Source organism: Merops nubicus, unplaced genomic scaffold (genome assembly GCF_000691845.1).
Source record: "Merops nubicus isolate BGI_N331 unplaced genomic scaffold, ASM69184v1 scaffold14049, whole genome shotgun sequence".
NCBI classification, from domain to species: Eukaryota; Metazoa; Chordata; class Aves; order Coraciiformes; family Meropidae; genus Merops; species Merops nubicus.
In genome coordinates, this window is record NW_008629108.1 from 1 (window position 1) to 18,382 (window position 18,382).

Genomic DNA, 18,382 nt, shown 5'->3' on the forward strand with positions numbered 1-18,382 from the left:
GGCGCCCTGGGAGGGCCCGGCCTGCCCGCAGCCCCTGCGCTCCCCAGCAGCCACGCAGCGGCGCGGAGAAACCGCAACAGAAACAGCGCGTCCTCCAACCACCTCAGGTTTTATTTACAGCAGTACAGCGGGATTCCATAGAGAACTCACCTGGATCCTGGAACTAGTACAGGCTACAACAACCCAGAGCTTCAACAGGGCGTGTTTGTCTAAAGCTTATTTTTCACCATTTACTCAGTCACATCGTTACTTTAATTGGTTATATAACATGTTTGGTTTTTTAAATCCTTTTAATACAGTACACACTACGCTGTTCTTCATATCACACTGGGACAAGGGAAATCCAGGAACTAAGAGTAGCCCAGGATGACAGCATCTCAGGAAAGCACGTTTATTCATCCGAGTCCAAGTCGCTGTCTCCTGCAATGGAATGAAAGTCCTCGCTGTCTTCCTCGTCCTCAGACAGATGGACTTGACTTAATACGCTTGGACCACAGCGCTGCTGTTCCTCCTCCTCCTCCTCTTCTGAGATCTCATACCCTCCAATGCTGCTAAAACTAGTATCTCTTGTATTGGACTTTGGGTCTGGTTCTTCATAGCTGCCGTAACTAGAACAAAGGAGATACTCTTAATATACCGTCATTTCAAATCAGCTGCTGATAGCAACTACTCTGTATTTAACACCTGTTCCCTGAATTAAAGTCCATATGGAACACTCAGAACCACAGTGCACTTCAATTCTATCAATGACCAGCTTTCTAAAATAAACAAACAGTTCTTCTGGTGAGTCTACCAACATCCTCATCCCACTGTGATATACTTCAGGACAGGAAAAGAGATAACTCCAACACCTTCTATCTGTCACCTTTACTACAAAGAGAAAAACAGAGAGCTCATCATCTTCTGCTGACTATTGTCATGGTACTGGGCTGGACTGACCATTTGCCTGACCCAGCATAGCTACCTACTATGATCTATTAGGCAAGTATCAATAATAGCATTACAGGACTGAATTCCAGGAGTAGAAAAAGAACAGAGGATCTAATGCTAATACTCTACAGAATGAGCACAGAATGAGGAGTAGGTCAGTATTCTCTAAAGCAAATGCAAAAAAAAAATAAAGCTGATATTGCTGTACTTGTAATTTTCCAATAATGGAACTCCTTCCAAAATAGAGAACATGCATATTCCTACTCCTTTGGACTTAGAACTAAGCTGTTTCCTTTTAAATAAAGAAATACTTATTGAAGAAAAAAAAGAAGCACCAAAACCCAAACATGAAGGTAATCAGCTAAATCATCTTAGCTTCAAAGGCATCCTGTAGTTTTCAAGAAAACTTAGAAAAACCTTTTTTTGTCCTACCTTCAAAAACGGGAAATAAATTTTTTAAAAATGTTCTTTCAACCAATATTTTATTAGTGAAAATTTAACAGCAAAACCAAACTTCTGTCAATAAGAAGTAAATTGCAGTTATGGTAATTATGGTTGGAACACTAAAGGCACAAATAACACAAAATAACTTAAAAGAAAAAAACATGAAATATTCTTCAGCTTTTTATAATAAACACTTCAGAAATCTTTAAGAGAACACATTTTGTTTTGAAGAATTATTTTAAGAAGATTCTCAGCTCTAATTACCTGATATTACTGTCCTCCATAACATGAGATGCCTCCCCACCATCTGCTTCATAAGACATCATGCTTTCCTCATTGTCCATGCCCATTCGTGTGTTCTCCTGAAGAACATGTGGTTGTTTAGGCCTCACTGCATTGGGCTCCACATCCGAGTCACTGCCACTCTCACTCAGTTGGATAGCTGTGTAGTAAACCAACATTTGGTCACAAATCAACAGTTTTGATCTGTCAGCTACATACCCATTAAGACAATGTTTAAAGGCTACAAGGTCTCCCCAAGGTAGTAGGAAGGGTATCTGGAAGGTGATACCGCTTACTGAGCACCCAATTCCAATGTCATTCAAAAGCAATCTCATTACCACCATTGTTCAAAAAGGCCTCCTCTGCTCTGAATAATGTCCCTTTCTCCCCACCTAATAATTGTGCTGTATGCTCTCTACTGCATGTTTTTGTGATGGAAGCATGTAAGCAGTTCCTATTATAAAAAAGGACACTTACATGAGAAAGGATTATCTCCCTCTTCATCAGTCCCATCATCATCATCCTCTCCCTCTGACATGAGCAAATCTTCATAGAGGACACTGGCCTGGGGCTGTTGGGCTGATCCTTCTTCTTCATCAGCAAGGTCACCATCTGCATCTTCAACTTCCTAGGCCATACAGAACAGAGATAGTGAAGATCAAGCAACATACAAACTACTGCTGCCATTTTCAGCATATGCCTATTAATCCACTGTTCATTCTGAAGCATTCACTCATTTCTTAATGCCAACATTCTCAAACTACATTTAGGAGCCCAGCTATTCCTATGAGTACTGCTGTCTTTCAGGGTGGCAGACAAAGCAGACAACCCTTACTCTATGGAGACATCTACCGCAAGTACACAACACGTAGACTGCGGCTGGGATTTCTGTAAATATACTCACTGGGGCTGGAGTCTTAGGTTTCCCATCATCATCCTCATCAAACACTTCAATATCTACGTCTGAGTCTTCCTCGCCCAGCCTACCTCGCCCCTGGCGCATCTGAATGGGGAACACAAATAGCAGTACCATTGAGGAATGCACTACTGGACATAAACCAGAGGGTATACTGACACCTGGACCACAACAATGGCTGCAGAAGTACAGGGGGGGAGGAGAAGGAGAAGAGACAAAAAGAAAAACATCTTCTGGACCACAACAATGGCTGCACAAGTACAGGGGGGGAGGAGGAGAAGAGACAAAAAGAAAAACATCTGTATATTGCTCCCAGAGCAAGGATCCTTTCTCTCTTTATTCCAAGATCGGAGAACACACAGTCTCCACACACTTTTATCCTGATGTGCTCATCCCTGAAAAGGGAATCTCCAGCCTTAAAGCAGCAGAGTTCCTCGTTTACCTAGCTATTTCTGGAAAATACAACTAGATCTTAAAGAGTGCTTATTTTCACAAAATATTTTAAAAAGAGACAGCAGTTTCCAACAAATCTCCCATTTTTCCCTCAGCCACCATGAGTCCAAGGTAGAGAGGACATGCATATTCTGTCCAAAGACTATGAAGTGAAAGTGTATAGAAAGCTTGAAGATTTAAGCCTAAAAGGCATTCTCAAAAGCACAGACAGCCACAGTACTAGATGGAACTATTAATTTTGTCTGGATTGACCAGAATAGCTCTCACTAGTCTTTCTAAAGTCAACTTCAGTCTGGTGCCCCTCCTCACCTTCTTCCTCCTCCTGGTAATTTATTTTCTTGGTCATATTATTGTATCTACTTCTGCTATTCCACCTTCTCCAACAATTTTTTTTTGTTTTTGTTTAATACAGAATAAAGACTAAGAAAAAAATATTCCGCTGTTACTGTAACAGAAGAGGAGCTCAGGAAGCTCTCTCCTTTAGCAAGCACAGAGAAGGAGCAGAAAATGCATTTATTGCCCAAGCCTCTTTCCTTTCCTACTGATCACCAACTTGGAAAAAAATCAGAATAATCGTGGGAGGGAAACCACCAAGAATGGCATTTTTGTTCTTCATTCTCTGAGGTGTCAGTATCATCCTTCATTCTGTCTGATCTTCCTTGAAATGTGTCAGTAAATAGCTTCAACAACCAATCACCAGAGGCTCCCTTGCAGGCATTCCCACTGCAATGAAGGACTTTCTCGATGATACTCAGTTACAGTATTTCCACTATTTTTAACTCAATCATAAGTACTAGCAAGTTCTTCCTAGCTTCCTATAATGCTACATTTTGGGGAATTTTTTTTTTGTGGGGAGAGATGCATGGAGGGTGTTAAATATTGCACCAAAATTGCAGCCTGCTATTCTGGCTCCAGCGATATAATCTTTTTATACTTACTGCTTAAATAAATTTGAACTCATTTTTTGCTTAAAAATAATCTTTGTAATATCTCATTGTCCCTGAAATTCAAACCCCTCTACTCTGCTCTGACTCTGATAAAATTAATGCAACTTTCCAGACATAATCACACCAGAGTTGCACTGAATAGATAAATTACTTGTCTGCAACTGGGATGAACGACTACAAAGACAGCATTGCTCTCTTCTCACACTGGGTATGTAATGTTTGAATTTTGATCGTTTGGTTATTAGCAGAGCAATCTCTCCCAAGGCTTACGAACTTAACAGGTTTGCCAAGTAAACAAAAGGAACATCTCAGACACTAGGATGCTATTACTTCCACCATTACTTAATTGCATAGTCATAGAATCATTTAGGTTGGAAAAGACCTTTAAGATTATTGAGTCAAACCATTAACCTAACTCTGCCTAAAGCTGCTAAACCACGTCCCTAAGCACCACATCTACATGACTTTTAAACACGTCCAGGGATGGTGACTCAACCACTTCCCTGGGCAGCCTGTTCCAGTCCTTGATAACCCTTTCAGTGAAGAATTTCTTCCCAATATCCAACCTAAAGCTGCCCTGGTGCAACCTGAGTCCATTTCCTCTTGTCCTATCACCTTTTATTTGTCAGAAGAGACCAACACCCACCTCACTACAACCTCCATTCAGGTAGTCGTAGAGAGCAGCAAGGTCTCCCCTCAGCCTCCTTTTCTCCAGACTAAACAATCCCAGTTCACTCAGTTGCTCCTCACAAGTCTTGTGCTCTAGGCCCTTCACCAGCTTAGCTACCCTTCTCTGGACCCTCTCCAGCACCTCAATGTCTTTCTTGGAGTAAAGGGCCCAAAACTGAACACAGTACTCAAGTTATGACCTCATCAATGCTGAGTACAGGGGGACAATCACTCCCTTATTTCTGCTGGCCACACTATTTCTGATACAAGTCAGGATGCTGTGGGCCGCCTTGGCTACCTGGGCACACTGCTGGCTCGTATTTAGGCAGTTGTTGATCAATACCCCCAGGTCCCTTTCTGCCACACAGCCTGCCAGCCACTCTGTGCCAAGGCTGTAGCACTGCCTTGGGTTGTGGCCCAGCTGCAGGACCCAGCACTTGGCCTTGTTGAAGCTCATATAGTTATCCTCAGCCCATAGATTGAGCCTGTCCAAGTCCCCTGTAGAGCATTTCTATCCCAAAGCAGATCAACACTTCTGCCCAACTTGGTGTTATCTGCAAATTTAGTGAGGGTGCCCGTGATCTCTACATCAAGTTCACTGATAAAGATATTAAACAGAAGTGGCCCTAGTACTGAGACCTGGGGAACACCACTTGTGACTGGTTGCCAACTGGATTTAACTCCATTCTCCACCATGCTCTGGGCTTGGCCATCCAGTGCCATCCCCAGCAGAGCATATGCCCATCCAAGCCATGAGCTGCTGGTTGTTTCACAACAATGCTGTTAGCTTCACTGAAGTCCAGGCCGAGAACATCCTCAGCCTTTCCCTCATCCACTAGGTGGGTCACATTGTCACACAAGGAGACCACATTTGTCAAGGACCTGCCTTTCATGAATTTCTCATATCAATAAGCCCCTTCAACAGCACCCCCACCAAAGAGCCCCCTGGTTACCTTCTGACTGCTTGCCTTCTGAGGGTTTCTAACTGCTGCACTTACACAGTTTTTGAATTTCCAGCTAACATTCAGTTGTACCTGACTGCACACAGCTCATCTTGATACCAGTTTTGCAAGCTGCTTGGGAAATTACCTTTTTTGTCTTAGGTATCTCACTCTCTGAAGCATCATAACCACTTCTCATCCTTAAAAAACCAGCTGCTAGTACAGCATCCAACAAGATACTCAACTAAAAGAAAAACTGCAGACAGATGGAGAACAGTAAACAGAGGCACCCTTAGATCAAATATCCAGGAGACTGAAACAAAAAAAAAGGAAGTGAAAACTTTGCTTGGTCACTTGCCTGTGGAGTGTAAGGACCAGGGGTCATAGGATCAAGACTTTCCAGATCTGCCTCCTCTAGTGCTGCTTCCTTAGCAGTGGAGATGTCTCTCTCAAGTTGAGTCAGGTGTTCATCATACTAAGAACAAAGAAGCTTGCTAAGGTTGCAGAATGTGAAATTCAAACATACAAAAATATAAACAGTGCACCTGTCCACATACCTCAGCTAAAGTCTGGTAACAGATGTTTACAATCTCCTGGGCTGTTTTTGTGTACTGACTGTCTGGCCCTGTAGTAAGAAACAGGTCTTTTTATGCATTCTGACATTTGCTCAGTTCCAGCTGCTGAGACAAAGGCTGTTTTTTGTTACACAGCTCTCATGACACAGGTCCCTAAATCCCAACACCTTCTGATCAAAGCACATACATAAAGAAGGGTTCATATTCAGCTAACAAATAGCAACCAGTTTATTCCAGCATTAAAAATATGATTGAGGAGATAGGAAGCTTGTACCCTGTCAATCTCAAGAAGATTCCCAGAAACTGAAGCAGAGATGTATACTGAGCAAGTAGAAAAACATCTCCAACTACAACTGCCCCATTCTGCACAACGTGGTGAAATAAAGCACCATGTGACAGTAAAAACTTCACTGTTTAAGCATCTCTTCTCTCAGCAGAAAAAGAAAGCAAAGCAACACTCAAGCTCAAGATTCACAACTTCAGGCTTTAACAGCACTACAGAACAAGTGCCCAGATGTACCACCTACCATTGTATTTAATGCTGTTAGCAAGGATGAGATTAACATCATCCAGGAAAGTCTCTCTGTTCTGGTATTTGTGTTTGGAGATATTCTGGAAGAGATTGTCACCCAGTAAGTAATCAAATCTAAACATCTCTTAAGTGGCTACTCAGTTCAAGCTACACACCTTGCGGATGGTCTCCAGATCCATTGGATTAGCAATCACCTTGTAATAATCAGGAACAAACTTTTTGTTAACCGGATGATGAAATGGCCAAGACTGAAGGAAAGAAACCAGACAAGTTTAGAAAAATTCTTTGTATAATTTTTTTACAGTTTGAGCTACAAATTTCAGAACTGATTAATACTCAAAACGTATGGGAAGTATTTATCACAAGGCATCCTGAATCCAATCACTGAGCTTCAGGAGGGACAAAGATCTACCAGTTAGATTTTTAATGAGGCCTGCCGGTTGATACCTGTTTGACAGCAGGAACATGTAACACAAAATAATAATCACAGAAAATATTTTTTCTCTTTGATATCACCATTTCCTCTGCAACATAATTGTAGTGTCCAGCAAGAACACTCATTGCTGTACAATGAATCTAAGTCTGATCTCACAACTGGGGCTATATATACCAGCTTAACAGTTCATCATGGTGTGACAGCATAGAAAAACTCTAAAATATCTTTTTACACATCAGAAATGAGAACTTGATGACAGTAGAGAATTGAACCAACGCATTTTTAAAGAGGACAGGTATTGAGCCCTCTCTCATTCAGACTCTTGCTCCATACTCCATTCAGATATAAGGCACATTATATACGAGTAACACTGAAGTCCTTATCTGTGCAGTTTTATTTGGTAAGCTTAAGGGGCAGTTGTTTAAATACTAACAACTAGTACAACACTAGGTAAACCCAACCAATTAGAAATCAGCTTGTTTTGTTGCACCTGAAAACTGCACCCTTGCAACCACTTCCAGCAGGAGAAGAGTATGTTTTATAATGACCATGCTTAATGAAAATCAGTGACCACACTAATGGAAGGTTGACACAGGCACTATATAGGAGTGAGAGCAACCTTCACTTCTGCACCTCTGCTCCAGTTAAGAGGCGAGCACAGGCATGCCTGTGCCTATCAGAAAAACACAGGCCAGCTCCATGTGCACAACTACGCTGTAAATATACAGCCACAGGATGATAATCAGCATATTTTGCACATCACACACACACACACATCATACTCAAGCTACATACATCTGGAACTGCCATCATCTTCTGAGTGACAATGTTATCCAAAATGAAGGAAAAGGCCACTTGATCATCATCATCCAGAAGGGGATTAATTGCTTTTTCTAATCGAGCCAGTTTATCTTCCTTCTGCAGTAAAAGTAAGAAATATGAAAAAGTAGATGACCTGAGATTAGTAACTGTTAATACCAGGACACTCTGTCCCAAAGAGACTCATTCACCTTTTCACAAAGACACTTGTAAATAAGGGGGTATTATAATAGCCTAGGTCTAAGGCTACATACAAGATAAAGTAACTAGAGTAAAAAGCAAGCATCCATTTTTTGAGAAAGACTCCAATGTGAACTATTTAAAATTATAAAAATACAAATAGACCCCGGAGTGGGGTAAGGAGTTCCCTTAGTCTCCCACTCACCTTAAAGCCCTGTGTTTTGCCTGTTCGTGTCCTTTAGCCTCAAATCCCTCAACCACCCCTGACCATCCCTCCCTCCCCACTCTGACCACAGCTCATTCATAAGACTTGCCTCTTTTAGCTTTTCATCACACAGGTCCAGCATGGACTGAGATATCTGTGTCAGTGAGTGTTTTGGCCCTGCAAACACACAGGAAGTACAGTGAAATACTCCAGCCTGATTAAAAGGTGAATTATGCCACAATATGACAATATGTTTACTCCTAAAACATCACTAGTTATATTTCTAGCACAGTTGGAAGCATATCCTCAAGTATATTCCCAATACACACAATTAGTTTAGCATGAATTTTATATAAGAGAAGGTTATTTGTAGCAAATGTTCACACTTCTTGTATATATTCTGTCACAGTTTGGAAACCCTGTGGGAAAGCAGCTGTGCCAGTGGAAGACTGGCCTCTAAGACCTCCACCCTTGCCAAACTTCTAGAGAACAAATTTCTGTTTCCTTCATCAAATACAGTCAGTGAAGCAGAACTGCTAAGGAAGGCACGGTGGACGTTTAAGGTATATTCAGAAAACCACAACTTTAAATAATTTCATGATTCCTCAGACATTAAAACAAGTATTTGCAACAGAACTATAGAAAAAAAAAAATCTGGTTTATTAGGTTAAAACTGACTTAGCTGTCAAAATAATAAAGGAAGCAGTAAAGGCACAAACCCAGTGCTGTCAGTGTCACCCCAAATGCTACGTAGTCCAGAGAGTCTCAATGCAGCTGGGAGATTTTTTTAATCTGTCCAGTTAATACTTCTTGAACAAAGACCTTTCTATCAGTTGTCAGAATACAGCTGACCTATATATATTATAGTTGCTCAATGAATCAACACTTCTCACCAGCAGATGCGTGCTCTAGTGCAGAATTTATGCCTTTTTGGCTTTTAAACTATCTTTCTGACCTTCCCAAATGGGGAAAAATTTATTATAACTAAGAATCAAAATATGCAAAATCATTACACTAAACACTATTCAAAGTTGCATGCTCCAAGGCAATGGTTTCAAACGGTGTGAACTACTCCTTTTTGTATGGAAAGATTCATTCACTAAAGCAAAATACTGAGCAAGTAAGTTCACAAGTATCTCCCCACCAGTCCGTGTCTGAAAGCAAAAAGGAAGGACACTCACAATGCAGTCTACTGAAAACGAAGTTGTGGTTAGCTTCACTCCATATGAAGGGGACATGCAGGACTTGGCTTAATACATATACCAGTGTCCTCAATCATTGATAGGTCCATAACTGAACTTCAGTTACTACATCACAGGCACTAGTTACTGCACTAGGGCCCACTTCTTTCTTATTTATGAATTAGCTCATTAACATTAGCATCATCTTTCCAGGATATCTGCAAAAATATATTTATTGTTGCCATCTGGCAGTGAATTTATTCCGATTTTCTGTTGCTTTTGTTATGTCTAATGCAAAAGATCCACAGCTCATACATATACAACATATTAGCAGAAGCAGTTTCCCTGCATCGTTGACAGCCTACCGTTGTACGTCGCACTGTTCTTCACAATCAGCTCCAGGTGTTCTCTGAACTCTTCCCGGGACGGGTACTGCCGCTTACGAACATTTTCACGCAAGGTCTGTAAATCCATGGGCCGAGTAATAATCTTATAATAATCCTTGACAACTTTTGGATTTACAGGTGTGTGAAAGGGGTATGTCTGAGGATGCAAAGGAAGAAATGAATGCTTATTAACACAGTACTAGCATAGCTAATCTCAGTTTAACCTCCACAGCTAAACAGACATGAACATATAAAAGCTTTACACAAACTGTTCCTTAATGGCACCATGGAAAATATGATAAACTCAGCCCCACACTGGCCTTCACTTTTTTCTCCAAATGTTCTTTAATACGGTTATAAGAAGAAAAATCTCACAAACCATTCTCAGATGGTATTTTTGGCTATGCAGCACAAAAGTCAAGATACTAAACTTTAAGTTCTCATTTTAACTCAAAACTTCCATTTAATCTTTTGGTTTTACAAGTTTCTGATAAAATCTGGTCAGAAACAGTGATGTACACAATTTCATCCAGTGCTACATATATAAAAGTATTCCATATTGCTACATCAAGCATTATGCATCTTTTTCTAGTTTTGTTGGGGGAGGAGGGGGGAAATCATATCCCAGGCTCTGAATAAGTATCCATACAGAACTATTCAACATTATTTTCTGATATAGATGTTTTCAATCTCCAAAACATTCTGAACTGAGATAACTTAGGAAATAATGCACACCAACTGTGTGCAGGGTAGGGGGCAAACGGGTGGTACACCACTCATCAGAAAAAAAGCCTAGCCTAATTTTGGCATCCACAACACACAAGCTACTTCAACCGTATTGCTTAAGACACAGGTTTTTGGTCTCATAGCTTAAACTTACATTAGGAAGATCCCTTATGTCATTGATGATGCCCTCCAAGATGGATGACAGCGTCACCATGGGATCTGTTCGCCGTCGGTGGATAGATTTATGAGGACGCTGCAGAAATTAGAAGCAGAAAAATTAAGGCAGTTCCAAGATGCCAAATATTTACCCACAAAAACCCTAGGCAATTCAGTTTATTAATTTATGGGCAGGTTTCTGTGTTGCATGTGGAGGATGCAGAGGAGCAATAAAGAACATGGCCTATTAGCACAAAAAACAGAAACAGAGATGCTGCAGTCAGGTCAGTAACACCTTTACTCACATTCAGGTAATCACAGTGAACAGTTGTCCCTACTCGTCGCTTCTTCTTTGGAGGAAGCTGCTGTTTAGGAAACTTCAGGACCAGTGATTTCCTGCGAACCTCATCTGCACTAGGTAAATATAAAAAAAGCATAATATATTCTCCAGCCCTCTTGTGAATCGAGACCATTTCGCCCCAGTATTGGCTCTGATCCCATCTGCCATAATATCAAATACATAATCAAAATACTGTAGTAATAGCCTACGTAAAGCCCTGACACTTTATTCCTATAATTAATATATCTATCAATATTCTGCACTAAGCTCTAGATTGTTTTTTCTTACTACCCATCATATCACTGCTTCTTCCCTTACCTCTCAATCAGTTGTTTTCCCAGGACAATTTTTGTTCCTTCTACTTTGATGAGTTCTTCATTATCATTGTGAATTACTGTTTTTTCCAGCTCTTCTTCCTGCTCCTCTGTCATTGCAACAGGATTAGAAGGCGGGGCATTCGTTTGGTAGTAAAGAGGGCAGAACTTATTAGTCCTCATATGGCCAATCGCACCACATGCTCCACATTTTAGCTGCAAAAATGTAAGAAAGATGACAGATCCAAACTCATATACAGGCTTCTAATTTAGAGGAAAAGTATCAGTAAAATCCCCTACTCAGTCCTTTAGTACATCAGTAGAACAGAAAACCTCCCATGCTCAAGACCTGTAGCATGCTTTACATATGCTTACTTTCAAGTCTGGACGCTCTTTCATTTTCTTGGGCTTCTTTTCTGGAGGGCCCTTGAGTTTTTCCTTTTCTTGGTTCCGTTTTAACCGCCGCAGTTGTTCCTGGATCCTGCGCCGCTCCTTCCGCATCTCCTCACGGTGCTGCTCATCAAAGAGAGCAAACTTTCGTCTGGAGGGAGAAAAAACAAACCACACGTTTTTAATCTGAGTTAATGATGTGCCAGGTACTCTTCTGCCAGACCAATCACCCCACAAAATTTTTAATACCCTCCAAATGGACAGCCATTACATATATCTCTCTCCACATAACTACAATGCCAAACTTCTACACTCAATTCTTCATACTGCCAATAGAATGAACAGCCTACAAGTAAAGTTAAAAACTGAAAAAAAGGAAAAACATCATGTAGGTCTCACATGAACTCTTCATCCTTGGTGGTGCGTATGCGGCAGTAGGCGTCGATAACAGCCGGCTTCCGCACGGTCTCACACCTCACGTACTCCTTCCCGTCCTCGTCTCGGAACGTGCGGTAGATTTTGAGGCGGCGGCCGGTGGCAGAGGAATTAAGGCTGGTTACAGAGGCAGTGTCATCATCTTTGTGAGAGTTTGATGAGGCTCCTGAAGCTGTTGCTACAAGACAGTGCTTTATTTATTTTTCATTTCTTTCACGTTGTAGAAACATGTTTAAATACAGTTTTGGCTTAAAAATGTCCAAGACACAAATCCAGGAAAACCCAAGCAATAGAAGTCTTTCCCTCGCTTGCTCATGTTCTCTTACCATGACATAGAGCAATCTAAAAAAACTGTAAACTACTGAATTAACAACATGGATTATAAAACCAGAGGAACAGCTACAGTCATCTGGCACCCACAGGTGCCTAAGTGCAACCTGTAAGGCAACTGCAGCATGGCTTCTCTGCAGGGCTATGTAAGCTGTCTGCTAGCTTACAGTTACAGTAGGTTTGATCATAGGTATGGAGGTCTGGAAGAAACCAAAGGTCAACAATTACCTAGTTCTCCAACTAGTGTTACAACCAATGACCTAGTCTTGTCTCATGTGACCACAATTTTTCCAGCATTATCCATAATTTTGGTCAAGAGATTTTTTTTTTAAAATAACACTGGCTATCTTTCCATAAGTCAACAATCATCACCAAATCTTCCACATATCCCTTACTAAATTATTCCAGTAATTATTTAATTAGTGATTTATTCTTAATCTGGGTTTCCAACAGCAACAATAATATTGACACAGTTACAGCAGAGCTCAACTTTGCTCCATACAAATTCACCAAGTAACAGTGGTCATGGGAACCACCATACATTCACAGGTCAAACACTTTTACCTGCCAGTTAGTGATATGTCAAGTTCTCTGTTGGAATGCACTTAGAATAAACATGTCTCCAGGAGATCCGAATCTGGCAGCTGCCCGATTACCTCCTGAAATGCTGGGGTTTGAATCCCAAGCCCCGAATTAAGGTTGACATATGGGTGATCCCCACAGCCCTTCACACAGAGGAGGTGAGTTTGCCTTATAGCTTCCCCCCAGGGTGCGGCCGGCCCTGCAGGGAGAGCCAGAAGGGAAATGAGCCCCAGGGGTCCCGCACTGAGTGAACAAAGGTCAGGTGTCTGCTTGGGGATAAAAGCTGGGACCACTGGCAGGGAGTCAGGAGTGTCTGTCTGTGGAGTGCACTCCACAGAGCTTCCTGGTTCAGGGCAGACCTCCTGACTCTCCTGGAGCTGGGCCCTGGTCTGTTTAGACCTTTGTGAACGTGGGCTGATCAGGTGAGAGTCACTATGTGGGCACCTTTCTCTTATGTATTTAACTGGCTGGTTTGGCTGTTTCCCATGCCAACTATGGGAAACCTCAGTTCACTGTTTGTACCACCTGTTGTTGGCCGTCTCACATCTTTTGTGGGATCGCTGGGGGTGGCGTCGATCATGTACCAGCTGGTTGACCTGTTTGTACCCCCAGCAGTCAATGTTTCTGGTTACAGTACAGTCTATTGGTTGTTCTTTCTGCTGGCTGTATCATTCTTTCATTGGCAGAACACCTCCCAAGTGCACGACTACAGCACAATGTGAAACGGACACTGCTACCAGTCTGCATCATGTGCCTGTTTCACACACATAGCTGTGTTTAAAGCCAAGACCAAAACTGAGTACCATAAGCTGGATGCAGACACTATTTGTGAACACACCTTGAGAAAACTACCCAAAAATATGTGCCCCCACTTCCCCTAGGGAGGAAAAAAAAAAAAGATACTTAAGCAGCAAGCAGTCCATGTCTGAAGAAATATCAAAGTTTACAGTTCAAAATAAGCAAAGTTATGGGGAAAAGAAAATACTTTAAATGCATTTTCAGCCAGTAACTGCTCAGAAGGAAGAACCCCCATATAAGCATGGCTTACAACCAAGAATGTATAGATTCCTTCCTCCTTGTAAAGGAATCCACACTCTCCTCTGAGAGGCCAGATCAGCACACAAAACAGCACACAGAGTTCTGCAGCCCTTCCCAGGTACACTGTGGATGTTGCAGTTACTTACACAGACCCTTTTTGTCTCTCCTGTCCTTTTTGCCTCTCTCTTTGTCATTGCCACTGTCTTCTCCCAGAAGCATCCTCTGCAATTCCTTTCGTTCCTGCTCTTCTCTTTCCCGAGAGAGCTGAGAACTAGTTTTCTTGTTCTGTAACATATTTTCAATATTCTTTCCCATCTCTTCAAAGTCACTGTCTTCAGCTGAGCTGCTATCTGTGTCTGTTGACAGGACCTCAGTGGATTCTAGAACCCTGAAACAGGAGTCACCTTGAAAGTCAGTTAGTCCACTCCACTCCCACCAAAAAAATCAACCTGTTACCTACCCAGAAATACAAAGATAAAATGATGCAATGGTTTGAAAATTGTTGTTGGAAATCACTACTACAAGAACAGGCATAATATTCCCTTCTCAGTCCTCCTGTAATCTCTGTGTCCAAAAGATCAACTGTTCCAAGCCAAACTTCTGCAACAACTTGATCTCCTCATCATCAACAGTACTATATTCCCTCCCAGGTGTCTCAGGTCTTGGGCCAGAACAAGAAATAATTGCATGAATTCTTCTGGCAGTTCTAAAGAACAGGACATAGCTGCTACTCTAAGAGAGATGGTAAATTGCTGTTAACTAAAACAAAAGGGAATACAGTGGTGAACTTTTACCTGTGGAAGAGTGGAACATGCCATTGTACATGGCAGACTATGCAACTCATTCTACCTTTCCAAAAGGTCTATGCCAGAAAGACACCAAGGCTAACCTCTAAGTTTCTATGAACACCAAAGCCCTCTTTCTCAGTGCTGTATTTTGTGGACCAAATCAGCTGAATCAACATACCATTACATATAATTTAGCCTCAGGCACAGATAGCACTGGACTTTTAGGATGAGGACAGGGTGGGGTTCAAGGCTATAAACATCAGAAAAGAACTTACTTATTTTGTAAATCGAAGATGCGCTGACATTCTTCTTTGTATCTCTCCTGATGTTCTGCTACAGAAAACCGAGACCCACGTGCAAATTTGCTCATAGGACCTTCCCCTGAACGAGCCTGCTCTGTGGACATCGTACGCACCACGTCAATCACCTCCCACCGGGACAGCTTCTTTATCTGGAAGGAGGACGACAGGTAAGAAACTGCTTTAGAGACATACAACTGAGGTAGCCGACTGTGGATTTTGACTCCTTTCTGCACCAGGTCAGAGCAGAAGCGCATACATCCCTTCCACCATCAGCTGCTGAATCCATTATTAAAGAGAACTCTTTAACTTGCTCCAGGATCATGCTCACCTCCTCTTCAGGCACTCCAAATTTACGCAGAAGCTGTTTGGCATTTTTGAGAGACAGTCGGCGCAGATCAGCATCTGTCCCAGTCACTGTCTTTTTCACTGGCTGAGGTTCTTTATCGTCCTGTTCATGGGAAGATGCAGCCTATTAATGTCATCACATAATAGTCCTTCCTAGGCTCATCTAATATTTTATCTTCTTGATGCCCCATATTCACTCTGTTTCTCCCACATGACTTTCCAGTTACTGCTCCTCATCCAACCCAACCTTGGGAGCTATACCTTCTGCTGAGTTGGTTTGTTCGGAATCTTCACATAAGAAAATCCTTCACCACAACCAGTGGGATCTGCTACACCAGTCACTTCTAGGAGGCACTTGCCCTTCATAGCAGCAATGAAGGCTCGTGTGGTGTTCCATGGAGCTGTGCGCACCTGCCAGAAGAAGAAGAGAAACACACCCCCACAATCCTGCTATTACACTGAGGAGTGTTCCAAGCTTTTCATTGTGTGCTTTCAATCTGAACAGATTGAACTGAGATTGACTGAACTTTTCAACAGACATAACAAGAATGAATTCCACTTCTTGATCCTTCAGCTGCCCAGATAAAACCTCTATGAAGAAAAAAAAGTGCCAGACAACTTACATAAGGCATTTAAAGCAAAAAGTGTAGTCCTGAAAGGATCTGGCAAGAAGGATCCCCAAACACAGGTATAAGCTTGGGAGCAGACTTCCCAGGAAAAGTTACAAGAAAATTTGATCTGCTGAAACTCTTTTGCTGACTGTGCACCCCAGTAGGAAGGATATTGGCATTAGCAGGATACGTACAAGAAAGACCTAAACATCCCACTTCTAACTTCTGGGCTGCAAGTGCACACTGCTGGCTCACATTGAACTTCTCATCCGCCAGCACCCTCAAGTCCTTTTCATCAGGGCTGCTCTCCAGCCAGTCCCTGCCCAGCCTATTTCAGTGCCTGCAATTGCCCGGACCCAGATGCAGGACCTTGCACTTGTGGCCTTGTTGAACCTCGTGAGGTTGGCTTGTGCCCACCCCTCCAGCCTGTCCAGGTCCCTCTGGATGGATCCCTTCCCTCCAGCGTGCCAGCTGTACCACACAGCTCGGTGTCGTCAGCAAACTTGCTGAGGGTGCACTCAGTGCCACTGTCCATGTCCCCGACAGAGATGTTAAACAGGACTGGTCCCAGCACTGATCCCTGAGGGACTCCACTCGTCACTGGCCTCCAGTGGACATGGGACGCATTTCCAGCCACTCTTTGGGTGTGGCCGTCAAGGCAGTTCTTTATCCACTGTGTCATCCATCCACCAAATCCATATTTTAACAGCTTGGAGACCAGGATGTCGTGGGGCACAGTGTGGGAGGCTTTGCTCAGGTCCAGGTAAATGACATCAGTTGCTTGTACCTCATCCATTGAAGTTGTGACCTTTTCATAGAAGGTCACCAGGTTTGTCAGGCACGATTTGCCCTTGGCGAAGCCATGTTGATTATGCACAAACACCTCTTTGTTATTCTTCTGTCTCAGCAGTGCCTCCAGGAGGATCTGCTCCATGATCTTTCCAGGCACAGAGGTGAGACTGACTGGCCTATAGTTCCCTGGTTCTTCCTTCTTTCCCTTTTTGAAAATGGGGGTTATGGTTCCCCTTTTCCAGTCAGTGGGGATTTCACCAGACTGCCATGACTTTTGGAATATAATAGAGAGGGGTTTAGTAACCTCATCTGCCGGCTATTCAGTTTGTGAAAAGAATTTATTTTTTTCTTTTTTTCTCCTTATTCCATCAGGTAATCACAAACCTGATCGTCACTCACAATGGGCAGCTCTTCCTTCAATACCCTGCCACTGTGTTCTGTGACTCTGGGAGTGTGGTTGGAGCCCTTGCCAGTGAAGACTGAGGTAAAGTCACTGAGAACCTCAGCCTTCTCCATGTCACATGTAACCAGCTCACCCGTTTCCCTTCTAGGGTGGCCCACAGCTTCCCTAGTCTTCCTTCTACCATTAATGTACCTGTAGAAATTTTTGCTATTCCCCCTGATCTCCCTGACTAGATTTAATTCAAACTGAGCTTTAGCTTTTCTAACCTCTTGCTCCTCAGACTGCTTCCTTATATGTCCCCCATTCTAGCTGTACTTTCTTCCACTCGTGTAAAGCTTCTTTTTGTGTGTGAATGTGATCAGCAGCTCCCTGATCAACAAGGCAGGTTTCCTACCATTCTTCCCTGCCACCTTCTTTGTTGCTTCATTCTGTGTTGCCTTCCTTGCTTTGGTCTTTAAACCTGAGACCAGCCCTTGTGAACTCCAGATCCCAGATGTAGGCGAGAAAGCCTGGAGGAGGGAAAACTCCCTGCTAGTCAATGGAGACTGGGTTAGTGATCAGCTAAGGAAATTGAATATACATAAGACCGTGGGCCCTGATAAAATGTATGCAAGAGTATTGAGAGAACTGGCTGATATTGTCACTCTACCACTCTCCATCATTTTTGCTAGATCTTGGAAAATGGGAGAGGTGCCTGAGGACTGGAGGAAAGCCAATGTCACTCCAGTCTTCAAAAAGGGCAAGAAGGAAGGTCCAGGAAACTACAGACCAGTCAGCCACACCTCCATCCCTGGAAAACTGATGGAGCAGCTCATTCTGGAGGTCATCTCTGAGCACATGGAAGAGAAGAAGGTTATCAGGACAAGTCAGTATAGATTTACCAAGGGCAAATCAGGCTTGACTGATGTGATAGCATTCTATGATGTAGTGACTG

The 18,382-nt window shown here is 42.5% G+C and overlaps 1 protein-coding gene across 1 annotated transcript; it reads right to left on the bottom strand.

The window, feature by feature from the left end:
• Nucleotides 1-308: 308 nt before the first annotated feature.
• On the bottom strand, nucleotides 309-17,561 carry LOC103779268 (transcription initiation factor TFIID subunit 1-like). The gene is made up of 21 exons (XM_008946893.1): nucleotides 17,430-17,561; nucleotides 15,904-16,053; nucleotides 15,626-15,745; nucleotides 15,271-15,446; nucleotides 14,354-14,595; nucleotides 12,222-12,429; nucleotides 11,808-11,973; nucleotides 11,437-11,648; nucleotides 11,084-11,192; nucleotides 10,777-10,875; nucleotides 9,876-10,053; nucleotides 8,439-8,506; nucleotides 7,921-8,043; nucleotides 6,845-6,937; nucleotides 6,685-6,769; nucleotides 6,140-6,207; nucleotides 5,941-6,057; nucleotides 2,561-2,659; nucleotides 2,134-2,284; nucleotides 1,639-1,816; nucleotides 309-608 (listed from the first exon to the last, which is right to left on the bottom strand). Exons 1-21 carry the CDS (start codon nucleotides 17,559-17,561, stop codon nucleotides 392-394), a joined length of 2,991 nt encoding a protein of 996 aa, XP_008945141.1. The 3' UTR covers nucleotides 309-391.
• Nucleotides 17,562-18,382: the final 821 nt, after the last annotated feature.

Coding starts and splice junctions, on each gene's coding strand:
- LOC103779268 (XM_008946893.1), bottom strand. CDS start 17,561: ATGGAGAAGGCTGAGGTTCTCAGTGACTTTACCTCAGTCTTCACTGGC. Junction 15,746..15,903: donor ACAAACCAACTCAGCAGAAG/GTATAGCTCCCA, acceptor TCCCATGAACAG/GACGATAAAGAACCTCAGCC. Junction 6,770..6,844: donor ATCTGGAGACCATCCGCAAG/GTGTGTAGCTTG, acceptor AATCTCTTCCAG/AATATCTCCAAACACAAATA.